A 24083-nucleotide genomic window follows, 5' to 3' on the forward strand; every position below is an offset into this window, starting at 1 on the left:
GTGTGAAATGACCTGTGCTTGATTTCAAAAGTGTTTCCTGTAAATGCCCGTCTGTGTTTTGTTTGTCACTGAAAAAAAAAAAGCTAAAAGACGAATACTTATTAATAACAGATGACAAGACAGGCAGCAACCTGTGAAACTATGCATATTTGGACAAACACAAAACGCTAATCTTTTTAGCTTCTGTTTTATACTATAAGAAAGTCATGAGAATAGCTGTTTAGCACAGCTTCATGAAAATAGTCATAAACACTTAGAGATTCTAATCACACGTAATGACCCTTTTCCGGGTGCCACTGCCGCCCCACAGCTCCAAACACACATGCTAACAGATTTATTAATGTTTGATCTATTCATGAGCACATAGTGAGAAGTAATACAAAACAATGACATATAACCCCCATATTATTCTAGGCTGATTTTTCTGAACATTCAGACTCATTAATATTCTGAACAGCTACCAGAAACCTAACATTCAGTTTGGCGAGGTAGTCCATCATTCTAAACTGGTTGAATGCACTAGTGATCCACAAAAGAAAGTAATATCTAGGTCATGCCATGAATCACTGTCATAAAAGTAGTTTGGTAATGTTTGCTGAGGATGTGTACATAATCTGATCAGAAAGAATATCATTAGTACAAAGCCATACTAGCTTCAAAATGTTTCCTCCACTGTTTGAGCTCCTGCATGAGCACCACAACTTCATGCACATCTAGGCCACAATCTAACATGCAATACTCTTAGAACTAAGGAGGAAGGAAAATATATATGAAAGACAAAAAAAAAAACAGTGACTACAAAAACAACAAAAATTGTGTGTATGTTTGAATTTAAGGTGGCTGAAAACCTGGTTCAGAGAGATGGAGACTTTCTGATCCGAGATTCGCTGTCCAGCCCGGGAAACTACGTTCTGACCTGCCAGTGGAAGAACACCCCTCAACACTTCAAAATCAACAAACGCGTGGTAGCCATGAACGAGGCCTACTCACGTGTTCAGTACCTGTTTGAAAAGGAGGGATTTGACAGCGTCCCTGCATTGGTGCGATACTACGTAGGCAACCGTGAGCCGGTATCTGAGGTTGTCGGAGCGATTATCTTTCAGCCAATCAACAGAGCTCTGCCTCTGAGATGCCTGGAGGAAAAATATGGAGTTGGATCCATACGTGCAGAGGCGGGATACTCCGAGAGAAAGAGCCTGACTTCCAAACGGTTGAGTCTGAATATCATGAACGGACACACCCAGGATCACACCCTCAGCCGTGGGAATCTCCTCAGGTGAGAGAAAGACTATCCTATGACACTATTATGCATTGCCAAGAAGAAATACTCTAGAAGGCGTTTTAATGATATATTTGAGAAAATAAGAGAGATTAATTGTTTTACCCGTTAAAGGATTGACAAATTACTAATGACAGATTCTAGTTCTCAAACAGCTTTTTCAGAATCTGTATTTAGCCTTTTTTCATGTAATTTGTAATCCATGCAATTTAGCTGCCCCCAAAAAGAGAGGCCAATAATTCCTTTCCTTTCATATTTCCAACACTTGGCTAGACAGTAAATCACAGAGATTTAGCTCACATGATTCAATCTTTTTAAGCAATTTGAAGCAAAAGGACATTCATCTGTGGTTTGACTGTCCATCTTGAACTCTGAAATAGAAAATAAGCATCAAAATAAACAAGACTAGTAATACAATTGAGGTCTACTTTGAAAAGTGACTAGTCATGAATTTGCATATTATCCTCAAGCTTATACAGTAAAACCTATATAACACTGTCAATACTTATTGGGTCTTGGTGGTGTAACTCACAAACTCTTTCTTAACTGCAATCTTTTGGAAATCCTTGACAGGTTTTCTCATTAGGACCCCAGGAGGAAGTAAATAAGGCATTTTTCAAGCTAGCGAATTAGGAAGAAAGCAACTTTTACTTTTGAATATTGTTTAAATGTGTATTATTTATGTTCAATTATTCAGTCCCATGATGTGAAAGCTCCACAATAATATACAGAGATTTTTAACATCAGTAAACATAAAATAAGTGAAAGTTTTACTTATTTGTGCAGATTCAGCACATGGGAGTCTAACTTTTCGAAACAATGTGTCAAAATAGCTTATTAACTTAGCAATTTAAAAATGGTATTAAAATAACTGTGCAGGTTGCCTAACATTAACTGAGAGATTGCACTGAATTTGTACTTTTAAAAATTCATGCCACTCAGCTTTGAAATGAACTCAGTTTAAAGGGGTGTAAACTTCATGTCATAGTCCAAAAGACTTTTAGAGAACAAACTAAATGGCCTGTCTTTCTCCTTCACAGCAACAAAGATAAGTGTGGAAGTCAACCAGCATGTCTAAACCACGTTCAGGAGAGGAGACGGCCACTGAAGACCCATCAGTCGGAGAGCTTTCTCCCTATCGGTGAGTGCCTGTCAGCTCTCATCCTCACTGATACCCCGTCACACCTCCAACCCTCCAGTGATACACGCATCTGACAGCCCTGAAAACCAGCCATCTTTCTCACATTCACTTTGTGCCAAAGAGAAAGTGGTTCTCAAAGTCAAGCTGACATTTCCGCCTTTGAAATTCACTTTGGATTACTGAACGTTAAATGTGTGAAATGAGACGTGAGATTGAAATGCAAAATAAAATGTTTTGTTGAAGAAGCTCTGTGGAGAAGAATGAAAGCGGGGATAGAGATAATTTATGCCCGTGTCAGTGGAATAAATATGGTTATGCGAAAAACGCAGCTCTGCTGTCCGTGTCAGAATCCAGAGCGCTGAATCTGCTTTACCGTGCAGAATGCAGAAAAAAAGCAACTTTGCAGCTTTGAATTTAACTTCCTTCTTACCATGTCCATCTACAACATATTTTCTACTTTAATGAATAAAAAGCTGATTGTATGCCTTTGCTTTCAGGCTGTAGGCCCCAGGCTCAGGTTCAGCATATGGAGCACCAGCCGTGCCCCAAATCCCCAGTTTTCCGCACAGGAAGTGAGCCAGCTCTGAGCCCCACAGTGCCACGCAGAATGGCCTTTGACACCCAGCCTGGCGAGGCTATTCGTGGATCCGACAGCCAGCTGTGTCCCAAACCGCCCCCTAAACCCAGCAAGGTTCCCTCTATGAGAGTATCCTGCACCCCTGGCCTGAAGATTCTCTCCCCACCAGTCCCTCCAGTAAAGCCCCACAAACAGCGACCTTCAGCCCAGCAACAGCAGCAGTCGGGCAGCTCATCGAGTCCAGAACTAAGCTACTGTGAACTGAGTCCATGCAGCCCTGCTGATTGGGAAAAGTTGATGACTAGCTCACAAGCTAATGGCTATGTGGAGAGGCTAAGGACTGAGGAGGAGTTAAGGAGATGTGATAGTAGCGTTAAACTTGACCGTAGCTCCTATCATAATGCCATTGAGGCCCTAGACAACGACAGTGAGGAAGACAATGAGGAGAATGTGGATAAAGTACAGGTCAAAAGACCTGTGTTTGAAACCGAATCAGCGTTCAAACCTGGTGACATCTGCTTCCGGCTTCTACCAGTGGAGAACAAGCCACTGGAGATGACAGTGCTGAAGAAAGCCAAAGAGCTGCTCGTCAGTCAGGATCCAAAGACCATCGCCAAACACATCCTCCAAGCAGACTGTCAGGTAATATTAATTACGAGCCTTTGAAGTCAACATAAAATTAATATTTATTATTTTCAATTTATCAACATGCATTAGGTTCATGTTAATTTTTAAATATGCCATTACTCATTGTTAATTTATGTTTGTTGATGATACATTAATATAAATCTCTACAAATGTGCTAAATTAACTGTATAGTTCGTGAAACTTAATGGATTAAATAAACTGTACCTTCCAAATAACTATTACTGGTAATGTAGCTTAAATGCACAAATTTAACAGGTAATTTTAAACCTTAATTAGAATAATTATGAATTAAGTGTATACAAACTTTGGAGTCTGTAAGATTTTTTCAAAGTTTTTGAAAGAAGTCTATTCTGTCAGTGCTCACCAAGGCTGCATTAGTTTGATCAAAAATACAGTAAAAACAGTAATATTGTGAAATATTACAATTTAAAACAACTATTTTAAAATGTGTGAAAAAATGTTTTTGTGGAAAATGTGATACAATTACATAATCAATAGAAAGTTCGGTTACACTTTACTTGAAGGGGTGTGCACAAAACATGACACCTTTGTAATCATGACATGATGTCATGAATTTGAAGAGTTTTTATGCATGTTTATGACTGTCATTAAGTGTCATGCGCTCAGTTAATGCAGTGATGACATTGAGATGTTATGGGCTAGGGTTAGGGGTAAGGGTAGGGTTAGGTCAAATAATGTCATCTTTGAATTAAAAATGACATAACTGAGCAAATGACACTTAATGACAGTGTCATGTCATGATTATGAAGGTGTCATGTCAGTCTTATGCACACCCCTTCAAGTAAAGTGTTACCGAAAGTTCATTATAATTTCCATAAAAACAGCATAATTATGTTTAGTCACTTTGATCAATTAATGCACCCTCACTGAATAAAAGTATGCATTCCTTTAAAGGTGCCATAGAATGCATTGATACAATATTTTAAATTGTTTTCTGATATCTACACAGAAGGTATGTGGCTTAGGTAAGGGCAAAAATTCTCCAGAAACAGTTTTACATGTCCATTTACAACCCTAGGATTTCTCCCTAGAATGAAACGGTCTGTTATTGGCTTATTTGGAACGGTCATGAATAATAATGTTGAGCTCTGCTCTGATTGGCTGTTTCATAGTGCGGCTCTGCTCTGATTGGCTAGGGACGAAAATATATATTTCAATACTTTCTCTTGCAGTTATATCGTTGGGTAATTATACTGTTTATAAAATGCGGGCATCAGGGAGCCGCTATTAATATGCGGGGCACTGAAACTGCTTTCAAATGCACGATCGCTTTTTACTTTTACTTTCGAGATTCGCGATCGCACAAATTCTGTTTATACTATGGAGCAGCAGTACTTACCACACATTTTACAAAATCAGATGCTTGTCAGTGGTGCTCAGGATCTGTAAATCATTCGCCATCATCCTCAGTCATCTCTCTTTACTCTGTTTATGTGGTCAGTGAAATTTTATGTACTGCAATGTAACACACTACCGCTAGCATCTAACCATGACCCTTTAGTTGCTTGCATTATTTTATTAGAACGCGTTATTTGCTTTCCGTGCCTTTCTGAATACAGATACCAACCCATCCCTGCACAGCCTGGAACATAACATTTATTTCCACGATCTGCCATTTTCGCTGTTGTCCTCGCTTGTTTCTTCACAATACCTGCAGAACTTCTGATGATTCGGCTGTGTAGGTCCGGCTGGCCTAAAACATGGGCGGGTATATGCAAATGTTGGGGGCGTAACTATTTGAGATCCCGACTGTTACGTCACAGTCGGTGTTATGTTCTGATTTGCCTATTTATCAGTGGTCTTTTTTTATTCACGAGATTTACATAAGAAGGAAGAAATAATGGTGTTTGAGGCTCACAGTATGTCATTTCCATGTACAGAACTCTTATTATTCAACTATGCCAAGGTAAATACAGTTTTCCATTCTATGGCACCTTTAAAAAAATATTACAGACTCCAATTTTAACAGTATTGTGCAGTCACACATTACAAAAGCTAATACTGATTATGAAAATCTTAAGAGAGTTTCTATAAGATAGTATGATAAAACACAGCTTATCCATCACAGATTGTATACCTGATAGCTTTCGATTTAAAAAAATAGGAAGGAAACAAAAAGTAAAACTAAGCACTCAACAACAAAGGAGAAAATCAAGACAGATGAAAACAGAATTAGGGACAGACATCCACACCCACTTACTGAATACAATCATGACCAACAGGTCTGTAATTACAGGCTCATTATGTGAGTCAGCCTGTTCTTCAGGTTGGAGACTGGTTCTTTCAGCCAACTAGAGGACAAGACCACAGTTGTGCCACACAGCAGGGGCTAAATGTAGATGAATCCAATTAAAAATGACCCAAAAAGCCTCTTATACATGTGACTATCCACTTCTCCACGTCTTTCTGCTTTTGAAAGCGGCTCCAGATTGTTTGTCTGTGTATGTGTGAATTAAATTTTAAGCTGGCTGATTATGTCAGTCACAGGACCAATATTATGGACAAAAACAGTCGACCCATCCATAGCCCAAATTTAGCTTTAAGCTTCTGTGCAATACTTTTCTATTCAGGATGTTAATTCCTTTGATGCAAATGCTGTGTGTACATGCTACAGGTTGCTAGGATACTAAATGTTTCTGAGGAGGTGAAAGGTCAAATGGGTGTGACCTCTGGGCTGGAGCTGGTGACCCTTCCTCATGGGAGACAGCTGAGGCGGGACCTCATGGAAAGGTAAACAGATGCTGTCAACACATGACATATTAAGCAGATTTCTCATGACTCATAAGGGCGGACAAGTCTTTCAGAGAATATCAACCGTTGTATATGATAAACTAACGAAACTGAGTTTTTTTTTGCAGCATTCAATGTCATGTAGGCCACACATTTAACATGCATGACTGGTTCGTCTTAAACAGGCATAACACTATGGCGATTGGAGTTGCTGTGGATATCCTGGGGTGTACAGGAAGTCTGGAGGAGAGAGCAGCCACCCTAAACCGGATCATTCTGGTAGCTCTGGAGCTGAAAGACTCCATGGGAGATCTTTATGCCTTTTCCTCCGTAATGAAAGCACTGGACATGCCTCAGGTACCCAACAGCCCCTTCTAGCTGCCACTTGCACTTGAGACTTTTTCCCCCCTTAGTGTGTGGTCAACAGAAACAGGCTTTAATCTGTGTGATCTTTCTTGTATAAACAGATTACTAGACTGGATCATACGTGGACTAGCTTGCGAAGAAAATACACACAGACTGCCATTATTTATGAGAAATCTTTGAAACCATTCTACAAAGGACTCTATGAAGGAAGTGGTGAGTTTCTTACACTAAAACACATTAAATGCCCTTCACAGGCCACCTTTAGTCAAGTTCTGGCTCTTGTCTTTCTAGCTGAAATCCCACTGAGCAATGCCAGTGTTCCGCTGCTAATGCCGCTGCTCACCTTGATGGAGAGGCCTGCGGTCACCTTTGAAGGTATGGACGTGTGGGAGAACAACGACCAAGGCTGCGAAATCATGTTCCGGCACCTGGAAGGAGCTCGTGCTATTGCACGCAATGCGGACACGTACACCTGCAATGCACAGCGGATCCTCCAGGGTAAGACAAGGACATTACAACAGTTATTTCAGGAGTAACATGGTGCTTTAACTTAAGGGAACTGGTGAGCCAAACACATTAATGTAATAGAATTTTCATATGCCATTGGATTGAAACTGATTTGGAATAATGCTGTTCGGGCCATGGTCATAAAATCCAGAAGAAAATTTGCATTTAAATCATGGCTTGCCTCAGAAAGTTAAAAGGTAAAAGGCCTGGGTACCAAAACAAGCACACAGCATGACTAGTGTAGACTGCTTCATGAATCTTAGACTCTTATGAGCTAGTTCTGTAAAATAATCTCTCAAAAGACTCAAACAGTCTAAAAAAATCCTTTAGAGCAGTTACTAAATTAACATGATTCATCTACTGAACAATCATTACTTTAGTCACGTCTGACTCACAATTAAGCAACTACTAAAGTGATAAGTACTTAAGGTTTGTGAGACTTAAATCAGTATAATTACCAACTGGTTTATTGTAAAACAATTACATTTTTACAAGATAAACAAGAAAGAAAGAACTAATATTGAGATATTGAAACAAAGTACTAACACGTTTTTAACAGTGTAATTTAACATTAGCTAAAGTATAAACAAATTAACAATGAGCAATAGTAATTATTAATAAATAATTGTTAATATTAACCCTAAATAATAAGTACCATAAAAATTTTTCATTTTTATTTCCTGATATCCATTGCATTAATGACAATGAATTGAAAAATCATTCTTTAATAACCTTTGACCCTCTCTCCAGGATTCCAACCTAATGACGACATGCTGGAGATCTTGAGGACTGATTTCCAGTTGCGTCTGCTCTGGGGCAGTAGGGGGGCGGCTGTGGACCAGACAGAGCGATACGACAAATTCAAACTCATCCTTACGGCCCTGTCCAGAAAACTAGAGCCTCCAGTCAAACACACAGAACTCTGAAAAACCAGACACTTTATATACATATTAGACTCTCTAAACCTCTCTGTGGAGTCAGGTCACAGGTCATCTGCATCTGAAAAAGGATGTTCTCTACCAGAATGTGAGCTTCAGGAAGCCATTCATGAGCAGAAATGGCACTTGTCTATGGAGAGCTACTTTGTTCCATATGCATCTTCCAGAGGCGTGCTGTGCTCCACACTTATGAAATGAGCAGGTACCAGTTTTGTCTTCAAGAAAAGGAAGGAAGGGTACGTAGAATATTTCTAATTTCTAATATATCATCCACCCTATGAAATACATATAACGTTGGAGGCAGAGCGAACACTTCATGAGAGGTGTATGGATGTGCTCAATCATTTGACACATGAAGTTATGGATAAGAGACGACTGAGATGGACTACACCTTCAAGACAAATTTGCAGCTCTATGAAGGAACACACGGTAGTAAAGTTTGTACACTTAGAAATATCATGAAGCCCATTGGTCAAAGCAGTGTTGATATGTTTAAAAAGCCCACATGGAAAAAGATGTACATAATCATCACTAGTGTACGCATGTGAAGGTTAGTTTGTGTAATATATTGTATTAAGTATTATTGACCTGTAAATAGTCACGAATAAGTGAAATATTATGCAAATATTGAATAAATATCTAATAAAAGCTTTTTAATTGTTACACAGTTTTTCATGATGTGTGTAATATATACTGTATAAAGATCAGTACAATTTTTTTAATTCAGCAAGCATGTGTTAAATTGATTAAATGTAGCATCATTTTTTAATTTAAAGATTTCTATTTTAAGTAAATGCTGTTCCTTCTATTAATCAAAGAATGCATCATGATTTCCACAAATATATAAAGCAGCACAATGTTTTTTTTAACATTTATAATAAGAAATGTTTCTTGAGCACCAAATAAAAATATCAGAATGATTTCTGATGGACCATGTGACACTGAAAACTGCTGAAAATTCATCGTTGCCATCCCAGGAATAAATTACATTTTAAAATATATTAAAATACAAAACAGTTCTTCTATTTTGTAATTATATTTCTCAATTTTACTATTTTTACTGCAATGTTGATCAGCCTTGGTGAGCCTAAAATATTAGATATCTGGTTAAAAAAAATATATATCTTACTGACCCCAAACTTTTGAACAGTTGTGCATGTGTGTTGTGTGTGTGTGTGTACTGACAAAATACTATCTACAACAGCACATGATGCACTGCATATACAAAATTTCAGGGTAGAAACCTTGGCAGCTGAAAAAACAAGCAATAGTGATGAAATAAATCACAAAATACATCAGGCTAAACACAGACTGAAGAAATGAAAGACAGGATGAACGAGACAAACAGACATATGTATTTATTTCTCAGTTGCTTTTGCTCCAACACAAACCCCAGTATATAGTGGTCAACGTTGTCTTACTGTACAACACATTCACACAAAAGGAAGCATTCACATCCTAAATCATTCACTCCCTAAAATTCCAATTCAAATGCAACGGGGTAAAAAGTGCATCGGTTAAGACCAGGGTCCTATTGAGAACAGAGTTCAGACAGGAAGAAGAACTGGTTACAAAGCGATTACGGCACGGTTCTGAAAAGCAAAGCCTGAAAGTCACTCGCTCGGTTAAAAAAAAAAAAAAAAAAAAAGTCACGATAAAAACATTCATTCTGAAATAAAGATGTTAATACATACAGTTTAATAATAAAAACTAACTAGATATATACATATGCATATATGCATCCATATGCATAGTATACACAGTTTTATATGTAAGAATCACATTCACAAATACACACACTTGAGATCGGATTCTGGAGACGTGTGGTCCCTTGTTAGGAGGCAGTGAGCATGTTCTTTTAGCACATGTGACATCAGGAGCTGGACGAGAAATGGAGAAAGCACCGCAGAGAGCTGGCAGCCCAAGAACAAGCAGTTTTTTTGGGCACTGAGGGTCAGATAGACCCCTGTTTCCACACAGAGGCCTGTAATTAAGGCAGGGATGATGGTTGGTGTTCAGAGGTCCTGGCTGGCGGTTCTCTGCTTGTTTTATATGGTGTTGGGCCCCCCTGCTGGTCAAATGCAGAACTGCATCTGGCTCCTTCCAGCCTCCAGACTATGGCAAAAGGGGGCGGGGCCAGTGGGTGGATGTTGCTGTGGGGACTGTTGCGAAGCACCATGCTTCCTCTACTCTGATTGGTCATGCTTTTGAGACTCACATAATGGTTAACATGGAATGCATCAATGAGGAAGAGAAAAGTCAACGGAAACAGACACTAAAAAAAAGTGGTTGGGATAAGAAGTGGTTAAATCCTAATAAGGGGTCAATTGGTCAGAACGGAATGAGGAATGAAAGGCTGCTGGATCATGCAGGTGCATGTTATGATGAACATGAGATGACTGTACAGATAGACACACATTCCGCTGAATATGTTAGTGCCAGGCAACGACTCTTTTTGGCTTCTCCATTATTGCTCAAGAGCATCTTTCCCCGTTCTCCCAAGCCCTCCCAGATATTCCCTGGAACGTCTGCTGCAATGGAATGATGTTAATGGCCATGACACAAACAGCATGCAAACATGCAACCTGCCCCAACACAATATCGGTCTTAAATTCGCCCCACCGCCCCACTAACAAACCCACAGCAGTGAGTCCCGTCCACCAAACACCACAGAACCCCACTCATCCAATCAGGAACCTGTAGCCACAGAGAAAAGAGAGGACAGAGTCATTGACAGGTCCACCACCAACAAAGATTGATCAGCGACAGAGAAAAAGACAGAGGGCGCTAGTGAGCCAGCCCAAGTCAATCTTGGATCATATTTATTATATGCTTTCAATTTCAGGTCACAAATTAAAAAGGAACTTGTGCCACTACAAATTTAAACAGAAGAGCACTCGCAGGGAAAGCTGAAGTGAAACAGGTTTGGTGCTGCAATGACAAAAATGTAGCAGCAAGGAAATAACACTTTGGAGAAAGCTGGAAGAACTGCATGAACTGAAAGGTCACAAGTACATACTGTGATCGGACTGTAGAAACGAGAAGATGCTCCAAGTAGAGTGTACTTGAGTTTCAACATGCATAAAAACATAGGAGCTGATGATTGAAGTATGACAGTTGTTCTCATTATAAGGAGCAAATTACCGCTCAGACAAACAGACATTTGAAAAGGAGCTGATGCATTTTGTTCAGGTTTGCTCCAACGATATAAAACTGATTAAAAACAGTGCATCAAGCACTAATTAAAAATGGAATAAAAGCTATACAACTCTCTACAGTTTAATCTGCTGCAGCAAAGTCACAGTGCAGAGGAAATAGTCACTTTAGCCAGTGTGTCTGTGTGTGTTTGTCCTTGGGCTCACATGGTGAACAAAGGCATATGGCAGTCAGCCGAGCTGCGCTTGATGAGTCACGGTAAATCTGACACACGCTCCCCCATGTGTGGTGTCATAACTAGGCGGCGCCGCTGTGGGTGATGTCATATGTAGGTGACCGCACCTTTGCTGTTTTTCTCCAGTGTGATCTCCACATAGGACGTGGGGACGTAGCCCTCCACTCCGCCTTGTTTCCGAACCCGCGTCCATCCATCGCCTTTATCTTCCTCTATGACATACAGCACCTCGTTCTCGTTCATTACCAACGTGCCTTCATTAGAGCCTAAGGAACAAACACATTTTTAATACTTTAACAAGAATTTAAGTCGCATAAATGAACACAGAGACTATGTGCAAAGGTGTAAACAAGGAACATTTAACGCGAGCTGTTTTTGTACCATCAAAAGAGTAGAGAGCTTTGCAGTGGCCGATGGCAGGGAGAGGATCATCATCGTCAAACTCGTCATCAAATTCATGTGGGTCAGGCTGCGGTGGAGACCGATGCTCCTGACTGTGATCATCTGTGTAACTGCCTTCAGGGCTGAAAAAGAGAAGAGCGTCAATATTTTAAAGCGGCCTTTATGTTCGGTGTGACGTGTGGAGGCGCAAAGCACTTGAATAGGACTGGAATCTACAGCAGTTACATATGACAACCACGCTACATAATGAGAAGCTACTGTTCCACTGATATCACATTTCTTAGTCATCAAGTAGCTCATAATTCGCTGATTTAGGAGAAAATCTTAAAAATAATGGCCATGTCAATCCTAAATTTAAGACTCCTAAATTTTTGCTCTAAGAGTATTTCACAAAGTGTTTTAGCACTAAAACTTGCTCCTAAATCTGTGAAAGGTAAGGAGTAGTGAAGAGGACTCCTAAGTCACTAAGACCGAACCACAAACCATCCGAAAATGGCTGTTGCTGGCAATCTGCCTCCGAATATAAACATTTTAGAAACATTTGATGATAATGACCTTTTAAAAAGGTATCACCTTTGGTTTTGGAGGTTATCCCAGCTCCAAATTTTCATTTGATTATATCCTTGTTTTCATTAACCAGTTGGGCAAGAAGTAACAGCTGTTCTTGCGTCCAGTTTGTTTGTTTTTACGTTTGCATGTATTACTATCAGCCATGATTATTCTACTCTGTTAATTAAAAGGCTGTTTATGTGCATATACACTAATTATTTTTTGAGAAGCATACATGTAAGAGGCTGAAAATAAGCTGAACATATACTTGTTTAATTAGGTGACACTTAGCCTGCATTTTAAAATATGAAAAGTTCATTTGCAAAAACAGATAACTCCATTTATAACAATTTTCAAAAACCATGTTTTTTCATTGTGCATTCCAATTAATCTCAATCAAACTGCAGTCGGGTTATTTTGATTAGCCAGAAAATGTTTTGGGAATACGGGCCCAGCATTTATTAGAAAGAGAAAATCTTTCTTAGAAAATCTTTTTTTAACATTGTAGTTATATTTACTGTCTATTTTGACCAATTTAATAAATCTGAATTAAAGTGTATTTATTATTTAAAAGTATATTAACATCTTAAAAAAAAAAATAATAATAAAAAAAAAAAAAAATCACCCAAAGTGACCCCAAAGTTTTGAATGGTAATTTGTATTTCACTGGATTATCACAAAAGAGACATTGTCACTATCATTAATATAAACACCATTTTTCCATGTTGTGATATTATGATAATAAATTGTCAATATGCCCCAACATTTAATGATTATGGTTGCAGGGCTCTCAAGTTATAGTGAAAATTTGGAGTGAGATTAGGGGAGGGGCCACACAAAGGGGAGGAGTCACTCAAAGGGGAGGGGCAAGTCAATGGGGAGGAGCAACTCAAATATTTGCAGCACCCAAGTTTTTGCTAGCAGTTCAATTTTACCTATTGTTCGTAATTGACCAGCTCAAATAGAAGTTATAACATTTGGTAAATCTGATGAAAGACAAATTCATTCTAATAAAATAAAAAGATTTATGTATTTAAAAATACAAATGTATCAAAAATAAAAATAAATTTTGCCTCAAACGAGCCAACTGAACAGCAGTACTCAATGTACATACTGTACACACATACATTACAGTACTTACCCTGAGCATGTATGTCAAACTGTGTGTGAGAGAGAGAGAGAGAGAGAGAGAGAGAGAGAACACATTTCTTTTTTTCTGTTGTAAATGTTTATTGCACATTTTGATGCCTGATGACAGGGGTAGAGGACTCCCACATAAAGCACTGTCATGATAATAGCGTTCCATCCAGAGCCAAACTGCTTCTAGTTTTGTTCAAACCCACCATGGAAAACACACTGCATCTGAATTTGGGGAAGCCTCAGTGCTTTATATGGGAGCCCCCTACCACTGTCATGAAGATGTGCAACAAACACAACAGAAAAAAATAAAATCATAAGCTGAAATGCGTTTGTTCGTTCGTTCTCTCTCTCTCTCTCACACACACACACACACACACACACAGAGAGAGAGAGAGCTTGACATACATGTTCAGGACAAGTTCTGTAATCCTACTGTGTGTGTACAGTATGTACACTGAGCACTGCTGTTCAGTTGGCATGTTTGGGGCCTTTTTTAAATATGTAAAACAATTTATTTTATTTGGATGAATTTGTCTGTCTTTTATCAGATTCACCAACTGTTATAACATCTCTAGTACTTTCCTTTCAGGAAGCCAAAGCTAAGTTAAAGCTTCTGGGTGCAAAGCAGTTGGAGAGGTTTTTATTTTATTTTTTTATTTTTTTGACTGCATCAGTAATAATTTAGCGCGAATTTGGCTATATTCCCCAACATCAGCTCTCACTATCATTTCACAGGCAAGTGATTTCGTAGAGGAATCTTAAAATCGAAAAAATAAATGAAGGGGTTACCTACAGCATTCATCAGATCTTTCTCTTCCAGTTTACACTCCATGTGTGCGCGCATCCATGTTGCTTATTTTATCGCATAATTTAAACGGAAACAACAACATCCTAATTTCTGATTGGCTGGTAGGTGGCATTTAACTCTATAGCTACAGAGTCGAGAGAGCTATGAACTCGGCAGAAAACTTACCTCAGTATTCCCTCATCTATTAATGGTATATTAATTGTATAGTAATTGTAGCGGGACAAGTTATCCCTTCTCAGCGTGAGAAATACAAGGTGTGGCGTGAGAGCGTGTGAACTGGTTGAAATGCGTGAGTCTCACTCCGATTGCGAGAGACTTGAGAGCCCTGTGGTTGATATTCCAACTACATGACTATTTGAATCCCAGTGCTGTGCCTTTCTACTCATTTATATCTACAAAAATCTTGCAGAACAGCTCAACAGCTCAGGCACTCATAAAAGAGACAGCTGTATACTAGACATATTATTAGTCTGTCTATCTTGAGAATGTAGATAATGTAATCAGGAAATGCAGACCTCTCTCTGCCGTGGGGTGCGTGGTTCACATCAGCACTGGGACGTCGCTCACTACGGGATCCATGCTTTCCTTCAACCTCTGCTAGCCAACTCTGAGATGGAGAGAGAGAGAGTGGTGAAGAGTGATACAAGTTCCAGTATTTTGTACTACTAACGAACATCTGTTAAATTCAAAGGCTTATTATGAGAAATTGCATTTCATGTGATGCAGAAACCGCATTATATCCATTCCTCCACTAGATGGCACTGACACACAGAGCCGCTCAGCTGTTTTAGGTCAAATTTATCCAGATGTACATTCCCGGAGGTTGTGCTTCCTTATAAGACTACAACAATAACCCGATCCTCTGGGAAGGTTACCTCATTTTTATGGATCTCAGAGCGGAGTTTCTCCATGTTGCATATGGTCTCTGAAATCTTGGGCTGGAGACTTCCAGGATCTCCCATCTGAGGATTCTTCTCATAAACATCCTTCATTTTGTTAAGTGCATCTCTGCAATAAAGTCAATACAGGGGGGAAAAAATGAAGGAAAAAGTAACACCACATAAAATAAAATAACTAAATGGATATGATTATTAAAAAATTAATAAACAAATAATAAATTCAGGGTTTTTTTTGCCAATTGAAAGATGTTTTTCCTCAGCAAAAAAAAGGGGCTACTCACTTTTTTCTTTTTTTTAAGGGAACACAATGCTAGACAGAGAATTTATAAAAATCACAAACAAACAAAAACACTGAGTAGCACTCTCTACGGTCTACCTTTGGTCCATTTCTTTCTGCAGTTCTTTATTCAGCTCATCAATCCTCTGTTGAAGTTTTTTGCGTCTCTGTTCAGGAGGAAGGTGGCTGAGATCCTCTAGTGTTGGTGCCTGTACAAATACAGGTTATTAGTTGGAGGCAAAGAAGCACTAACAAGCATCCAGTCGCAGTCGAAGACGGTCACAGGGTATAAACAGCCGTTCTTAAGAGAGATGTCCTTCCTAAGGTTTTAATAGGCCCATTTGTTTGCATACATTTCAATTTTGCAATTCCACTTTATTTATAAACATTTAGCCACACTATAAGAAGACATTTTTAAGCTGTACGACATGAGGAAAGAGGGGGTTTCATTGCAGTCATAGTATCCTAGAACTAAACACTCAAAGTCTATTCTTAAAGCTCATATCTATACTACAGCAGTCCAAAACACACATCACTTACCAGCTTTAAAGACCACTGAGAGGTTATGGTAACGTCACGCCATTTCAAAAAGAACAAAGACAAATCGCTTATAAACATCAGTCAGTCGAATGCATTTTGACTGATGATTTTACTAGTCATGTTTACACAGAATGGCACCATCATATCAGGAACATTAGCTCAGGTCTTGTGAATATCGCATGGTTAATACCACAAGAGAGGCATGTTGGAAGTCTGGTCAGTGGTCAAAAACCTGAACCAGCCTGAAACCTCACAACAACCTCATCTTTGTTTCAAAATTTGTGTTTTAGCTAGGTTATAAAATAGAAGCTAAAAGAAGAACAGGTAATATCGTGGCATTTGGTTTTACAGAAGTACACCCTGATGTGGTTTTCGAATCAGTTCATCTGAACTACTAGGAAAAGGTAATTCGTTATGGCAGTTGGCAGAGTGTTAGTCAACACTAGAACAAATGTTTTAAATAATGACAGCAATCCAATAAGCTTCAATTGTAATTTGAATTTGCAAACATTCATCAGGTTTGTTGCACAATGATTCTTGGCTATATACACCAAGAAAATCTTGAGGAAGCAAAGATGGTGCTTGTGAAATTTCAGAATAGCTGTGTCCAGTTAAAAGAGCCATTCACAAATTTTAAACCTTAGCAAAAAACAATATTTGAAGTGTCATCGTTTGCTCTGTTGTTTAGAAAAGGTCAGACTGGAAATCATTGAAGATAATTCAAATGACTTTGATGGGCACTTTTCTATAAAAAGATTCACAATTGGATGTTAAATAAAATTGGTTTGGTATTTATCCAAAAAGTTATGTTCAATATTTAAAATAATTTCAAAAGGAGAATTATTCAAAACACTGAGTCTCCCAGACTAAACTCAGTGTATATATACAGAAGACAATCCTCTCATCCTCAAGTCTAGTTTGAGAGACGTTCACAATGACAGCGATTTATAGCGTTAAAGTAACGGCAAGTTACTGCAATCTTCAATGAGAGAAACAAGCAACATCAATCATGTCAATGTAAAAATGCTGCTTCTACCAATGAGAGTGCAGGCAATGCAACTTGTGAGACTAAAATTACTGTCAGTGTGAACGCAGGTAGGAAAAAAAACAACTATTAAGCTGCATTCTGTAATATGCAAATTTGCATGTGCATAAAAAAATAAATTGCAAAAAGAAAAACACCCACCCAAACACTCCCTCCACCATGTTCTGCTGCTTTACATGACTAAAATTAGGGGCACAGCTCTTTGGACCCAGATAAAGCCTTATTCCTTCACTCAAAAATAATCGTGATTCACACTTTCCTCACGTGCAGGAATTAGCTAAACCTTGGGTGAGAGAAACCGGCCCAAGCATAAGCACCAACATCATTATCACTGCAAACCCACACACGCCAGATCCAGGCCAACTCTTACCCCTCTTTTCACAGCTCGGAAGGATGGGATCTTAGATTTTGCATTTCTCATTTCGGATAGATGGTTAGCTATCCGCTCTGTAGAAAATTTAGGAGGCTGGAAATGGCCCGAGGGAAAACTCGGGAGGGAAGGGGGAGGGATGGATGGGGGAAGCTGGGACAACAAAGATTTAAGGTGAACTACTAACCAAACACAAACAAATGAACATGCAAAACTATAATCGCTCATCTAGTTAGTTAAATGCCTTCGAAGTCTAGCTTGATAAATGTTACTTAGAAGCAAGTTTTAACTTTCATTACATCATTCAAATGAAGGGTTTTTAAAAACAAGAACTACTTTCAAGGGAAGGAAAAACATGAAGTCACGTTGTTAAAAAAAGACACAAAAAGGTCAGGAAGTTGGTAGGTACTGACAGCATAGGTTTGAAAGCAGAAGTTAAAGTTTTACCTAGCCATATAATCCTTTACTGTTCACACAAGCCAAAGCACAGAGAGTCTGGACATCATGCAGACTTTTAATTCATCACCTATTCTTAGCAAATGAGCCTTAAAATGTAACAAAGTTGCTTAGCAATGAAAAGAGTTGGTGAAACTCACCTTCGGTTTCTTCCCAAAAAGCCAGAGTTTGTTTTTGGTCCTGCCGACAGCGTGTTTAGGGTCCGGTTTGCCTCCTTCCGTTTTGGGGGTCCCAATGGTGCCATCTGATCCTGTTCGCTGGATGTTCTGACTGAAGTCCTCAAAAGGGAAATCAACCGGGGGTTCAAACCCTGACTTGAATGACTCCACTACAATCCCAGAATCCTGTGGGACGGCAACAATATGCATAACCTTTATGTAGAGCCAAGTGCAAGAATCATATACTGCAATTCAGAAGTTTGGAGTTATGTTGTTTCTTTTTGAAGAAATTGTACCTTTATTCCGCAACAATACATTAGAATGATTAAAAGCGATGGGGTCATCTATATTGTTAGAAAAGATTTCCATTTCAAATAAATGTGATTCTTTTAAATGTTCTATACATCAAATAACCCTTCAAAAAGGTATTCACCAAAATATTAAACCACATATCTGTTTTCAACACTGTTAATCAGAAATGTTTCTTGAGCACACTGGTACCACAACACCTTTATTTATTTGCACTCTTGAACAATTACAATTTAACAGTACTATAAGAATAAGCTCATTCTTTTCAAGGACTGAACTAGCAACCTTATGCTTCCGAGCCCATACCACTATGTCACACCATCAGTGGCAGTAACATACTGCATGGAGGGAAAAGACATTGCAACAATACAAATCTTGGGAGAAAATAAGAGAGACCTTAACATCTATGTATCCATCTAATATTATGCAAAGGAAGGAACAGTGAGTACTATAGTGTTGGTAAACTGTGAAATGAGGAACGAGGCAGGATGGTTAGCTGGTCTGGGACAACTGTGTGTTTGTCCAGGGTGTGGTACCATTACAAAAGAGCTCTGGCTTCATGTCACCCGTTTAACAGCCTCTACGAGCCTCTCTTGACCTCAGCATTCGAGCAGAGGGCATTAGGAAATCCCAAAACAACGTAAGCGAGCTCATAAATAAAACCGTAAACAGAATCAGGTCATAATCAGAGCCGACTGGTTTGTAGCTGGGCAGAGCAAGTATCTACCAATGAATTCAGGAAAGCGAGGGGAAAAGAGGAAAAACAAGGGTGGCATGGTGTTATGGATGTTACCAAAGAAACTAATCATTTCCGAGTATGAGGATGTGAACTGCTCCAAGTCGAATCTTCGAGCTGCCATCTTGAAATTACAGTAATTCGCCAAAATGTGAACGCAGCATTATTCCTGGTATAAAGAAAGAGTTGTGCATAAATTAGTTTGTCTTAAATCCTAAATTATTTAAGAGACCTGGAGGGGTATCCTAACCTAGTTAGGAGCTGCTAAATGTGTGTGTTATGAGCACTGAGAGCTTGTCGGAAGATCGGTAGGGCTATTAACTCAGCATGGAGTTGCGGCGGCTATTTACGCACCTGAGGCTGCACACACAGCTGGTCAAGAATTAGGGGGATCCTCTTTAAAACATAACTTATCATGGAAAACTGGCTAAAAAAAATAGGCTAGCGGGACGCAGGATTGGGCGCCTGTATTTAAGAAGGCTTAGACTTCACTGAAAGTTACTTTTAGTTTCTTCATATGATTTTTGCTTAGAACTGTCTGACTCCAAAGTCAAAGCAATTCTTAAAAGTTCTAGATCAACCTTTTTAAAGTTTGGGCTCTAAGATTTTTTTTTTTTCCCAACAAGGATGCGTTAAATTGATCAAAGGTGATAGTTAAGACATTTATAATGTTACAAAAGTTTTGTTTCAAATAAATGCACTTTTTGAACTCTCTATTCAATAAAGAATTCTGGAAAAATATTGTTCTCACAAAAATACTAAGCATATTATAATGATTTCTGAAGAATCATGTGACACTTAAGACTGGAGTAATGGCTGCTGAAAATTCAGCGTTGCCATCAAAGGAATAAACTACATTTTAAAATATATTAAATTAGAAAAGAGTTATTTTAAACAGTAAAATTTCACAATATTACCATTTTTACTGTAGTTCAGTCTGGTTGTGCATAAGAGAATTTTCAATATCATAAAAATAATAATAATTTAAAATCAACACTAAATCTTTTAACAGTATTTATACAAGAACAGGACAGAAAGAGAAAGAGAGGAAGACTACAACAGGGCAAGATAAAATTGTAATCAGTGGTTACGGCGCCACAAGCGACCTTTTCATAAGCATCAGTGCTGGCGACAGCACTAAGAAAATGAGCAACTTGTGTTTCTCTTATCCTCCCTTGCTCCCAATCATCCACTCCCCTGCTTCCTCCCGCCTACTCGCCATCTCTGACAATCCCTTTATTCTATCAAGAAGTGGACCGCAGCTACCATGGAGATCACAGGTACAAAATGACCTCAGGGAGAAGTATGGTATACTTACTTAAATTCATAATGGAGCGTAATAAGTTACTTGAGGCAACAAATGGATGAAGGCTGGTTATCAAAGCATGTTAGTTGTCATAACTACACCAGCTAGTTCTAAAATCTTTTTTCTTTTTTTTTTGCAAGCAACAAATATATACCACAGAAGTTCAGTAAGATCTTTTAAAATGTTTTTTAAAAGAAGTATCTTATGCTCACCAAGGCTGCATTTATTTGATCAAAAATACAGTAAAATTAGTAATAATCGGAAAAATTATGATTTTAAATAACTTTATTTTAATATATTTTCAAATACAATTTATTTTTGTTTTTGAATAGCAGTATATATAGTTAATATTTAATTCTAGAATTTATAGATGTTTAACAATATGCAATTCTTTTTTGTAGGGCTCTTAACAGCATTTCAGCACTTACCCTACGCTCGTCCACATTTTTAGCGGCAGTAACCATGCCCTCCAAGCATTTTGAGATAATGGGAATGACTCTTCGTTCCACCTCAGCAAAACTCCGGTACATCTCCCCAAGCTTGACCGTCCGCCGTTCATCCATGTCTTGCAGATTCTACAAGCGCACAGACACAAAGGTTCAACTACATACACAAAACTACACTAGATGTTTGATTTATGAGAACTTTTCTGAGCAGTCGCAAACCAAATGCAATTTATTACAGTGTTATTGTTAACTGAAACTACTAAAAATAGTTTGTTAATTGAAATAAAGCTGAAATAAAATATAAATATTAGATGATAAATTTAACTTGAAGAAATGTTGCCCTGTCAACTAACAGGAATAAAATAAGTTTAAATACTAAAATTATTAAAACTGAACTACCGCTAAATAGAAAAATTTAAAGAAAAACAAAACATTAAATAAAAAGCACCAAAAATTACTAAAACTTAAAATACTGAAAAAAAACCCCAAAGCTAATTCAAAATATTAATAAATACTATAATAGTTTATAAATAATACTAAAATAAGTTTGTTTTCAACTATTTATTCAGTGAGTATAGTCTTTAAATGCTTAGCCTTTAAAAACCTTGCAAAAAAAATTTGAATTGAAATATCAGAAACTACAAATCAGGGATATCATCACCTTGAATATCTGAGGAATGGCCACGTTGAAATGTTTCCACTGTTCAGAGTTGAAGTTTTGCAACTGGGCTGCATACTCGTTCTTGCTCTCCTCCGCCATGTGTTGTCTCAAATACAGCTGGGACTTTGCCTAAGACAGAATGAATGGTCATCTGTATTACTAATACTTCAGGAATACAGCTCAGGCCTCGGGACAAACTTAAGAGTCTTAGGCCAAAAACTGCACTCGTGCTGTTTTACAATGAATTTTCAAATGGTTCAGATAACATTCAGTCAATAACATTAAGAAGTCATGTAGAGTATATCAGGATCACATAAACTACCTTTTCCACCTCGGATTTCGTGGCGTTAATGTCGTTGTCTAGCCTTTCGTAGATGAGCTGTGATTTCTCTGCCTCTTTGCATTCCCGTTCAAACTTCTTTTTACTCTGTAAAATCCATACGGAAAAGGAGACATGTTTTTGGCCTGTCAAAACACACATGACATTTCCTGCAACACTACATGAGCATTAACAATCTTCCTGCATAAAATACAGTCGTTAATACTGTCATGTTTTGATCAAGTAGCAACATAAATACAGATAAACGTACAAACAAACATCCAAAACAGTACAGAGAGTGAGAGCGATAATGAAATTTGTGTAACAGCTTCCAAAGCATCTGCGTTTCATTTCGTGACAGTGCAAGAACGAGGAATACCTATGTTATTACAACATGGCCATTCTCAATGCCAGATTCAGCTGTTGCTGGCCTTTAGCTGCAGCAACCATAAAGCTGCAAAAATACTCCAGCCATACAGACTATGAAACGCACTGACAGGCAGGAAATGTACAGGATGCAGGAATGCAGTGCAGGGTATAAATTGGAGAGAGAGGGCGCATGGAAAGAGAGAGCTTGATAACTTGAATGTGGTGCAGAAGGTTTCCATTTGTACACTGCCAACAGTCTTTGACACTTTCTTCTGTTTTATACTTGCACATAAACACAGGCAGATATATCTGGATCTCAGGTCACAGCTGGAGGAGAGGTTGTGTATCGGTCACTTGCACTCAGCCATTGACACAACAGTGCAAATAGCAGACATACAAACCATCTCAAACAGAGCTGATGCTATTACAAAACTTCTGTGGTTGATACTAATACCAGTAAAATTTCACATTTCTCATTCAATTTCCAAAACACAGCAAAAATTCTTAAATTTAATATGTTTAAATAAATCGTTATGACAGCCACTGTGTAAATGAACACATTTCAACAAAAACATAGAAATTGTATAATCTAGAAGTTCATTGAAAAACTGCATTATGTGCAATTTACATGTTTGCATAAATTAATTTGAGTGTTGTTTAGTATAGTTAAAAATAAATAGTAATTGAATTTTGGGCTTTGTTGTTAATTGTATCTTTAATGTAAAATGGCTCCCTATAGTTTAGAGCAGAAGCTGAGGTAGATTCCATAAGAAAATTTATATTGAATTTATTTTAAGAAAAAGCACGCACACACCTCTCTCTCTCTGTGCGTCTGCTCTGTTCAGCGAGCGGCGGAGAGGAGCAGCGCTTTCAGTTAAACACAGATATTATGAGGCTTCTCTAATTTTACATGCAAGTAGGCTATAGCCGAAATCACAGCACTATTGTCATTATCTTATGTGTATTTGATTTCATCAGACGACGGCTCGATTATCAGGATTTTTGTGCAGATTAACATCTTGGAAGCTGGTTATGTAAGGGTCCTGTTTCAGTCACTATTTCATATTAATTCCATTGTCGACAGAAACAGTAAAAAATATCAATGAAAACAGTTTTATTGAGAATTTAGCTGCATCAAAATACAGTATGTGAGCAAAGAGAGGCAAACAAATCTAATAATAAATAATAAATGTACATTTTGCATGTTCAGAAGAAGTGAGCTGCCCTGTCGTGCAAAAATGTAATCAGGTTTGTGTCAGTAAATTGCTCAGTGCATAGAAAGAGAAGTAATGGGAAGCTGGTATTTCTTTTTTTTTTTCATGTGTCTAATAGACATGAACAAGTTTTTTGAAAAACATCTATGACCTCTGAAACATGTCTAGACTTCATGCTCTATGTTGACTATGGTTTCACTAATAATAAACATATATTGCATAAAGCATCCATATTTGTCCATGCCCATGTTGATTAGAATATTAAAAACTTGAAAAGTATTAAGTTAAGGTACATTTAGAACAAATAAAAATGTGCGATTAAGTTGCGAATAATCACAAGTTAACTCGTGACAATCATGTTTGTGTACCGTTACACCCCTATTATTCAGTATTTAAATTATGTAAACACTGCTTCAAAGTTTTAATTATTTAAAATATATATCTTAATAAAGTCACTAATAAAATAAAGGAAAAAAAGAAA

General features: G+C 38.0%; 2 protein-coding genes across 6 annotated transcripts in view; one reads left to right on the forward strand and one right to left on the reverse strand.

Annotated features, from left to right (window-relative positions):
- bcar3 (BCAR3 adaptor protein, NSP family member) overlaps positions 1-8870 on the forward strand; it is a 52602-nt gene extending 43732 nt beyond the window's left edge. For all 3 annotated transcript variants that reach the window (XM_058783781.1, XM_058783782.1, XM_058783783.1), the window contains 8 exons: positions 837-1276; positions 2320-2420; positions 2918-3639; positions 6281-6396; positions 6582-6753; positions 6864-6975; positions 7054-7260; positions 8020-8870. In XM_058783781.1, the coding sequence (XP_058639764.1) occupies positions 837-1276; positions 2320-2420; positions 2918-3639; positions 6281-6396; positions 6582-6753; positions 6864-6975; positions 7054-7260; positions 8020-8195 (2046 nt within the window). In that variant the 3' untranslated portion in view covers positions 8196-8870. The remainder of the gene's footprint in view (positions 1-836; positions 1277-2319; positions 2421-2917; positions 3640-6280; positions 6397-6581; positions 6754-6863; positions 6976-7053; positions 7261-8019) is intronic.
- A 671-nt stretch (positions 8871-9541) lies between these two features.
- Positions 9542-24083, reverse strand: part of fnbp1l (formin binding protein 1-like) — a 45635-nt gene continuing 31093 nt past the window's right edge. The window contains exons 6-16 of one of the 3 annotated variants that reach the window (XM_058783785.1): positions 22023-22127; positions 21701-21829; positions 21022-21168; positions 18225-18428; positions 17629-17781; positions 15773-15882; positions 15373-15505; positions 15013-15104; positions 11980-12122; positions 11706-11864; positions 9542-10904 (exon numbers count right to left, since the gene is read on the reverse strand). In XM_058783785.1, the coding sequence (XP_058639768.1) occupies positions 10897-10904; positions 11706-11864; positions 11980-12122; positions 15013-15104; positions 15373-15505; positions 15773-15882; positions 17629-17781; positions 18225-18428; positions 21022-21168; positions 21701-21829; positions 22023-22127 (1383 nt within the window). In that variant the 3' untranslated portion in view covers positions 9542-10896. Of the gene's footprint in view, positions 11865-11979; positions 12123-15012; positions 15105-15372; positions 15506-15772; positions 15883-17628; positions 17782-18224; positions 18429-21021; positions 21169-21700; positions 21830-22022; positions 22128-24083 lie in introns of all 3 variants that reach the window. The other 2 variants (XM_058783784.1, XM_058783786.1) reach the window with 2 other exon arrangements.

This window comes from Onychostoma macrolepis, chromosome 08 (assembly GCF_012432095.1).
Source record: "Onychostoma macrolepis isolate SWU-2019 chromosome 08, ASM1243209v1, whole genome shotgun sequence".
In the NCBI taxonomy this organism is placed as follows: Eukaryota; Metazoa; Chordata; class Actinopteri; order Cypriniformes; family Cyprinidae; genus Onychostoma; species Onychostoma macrolepis.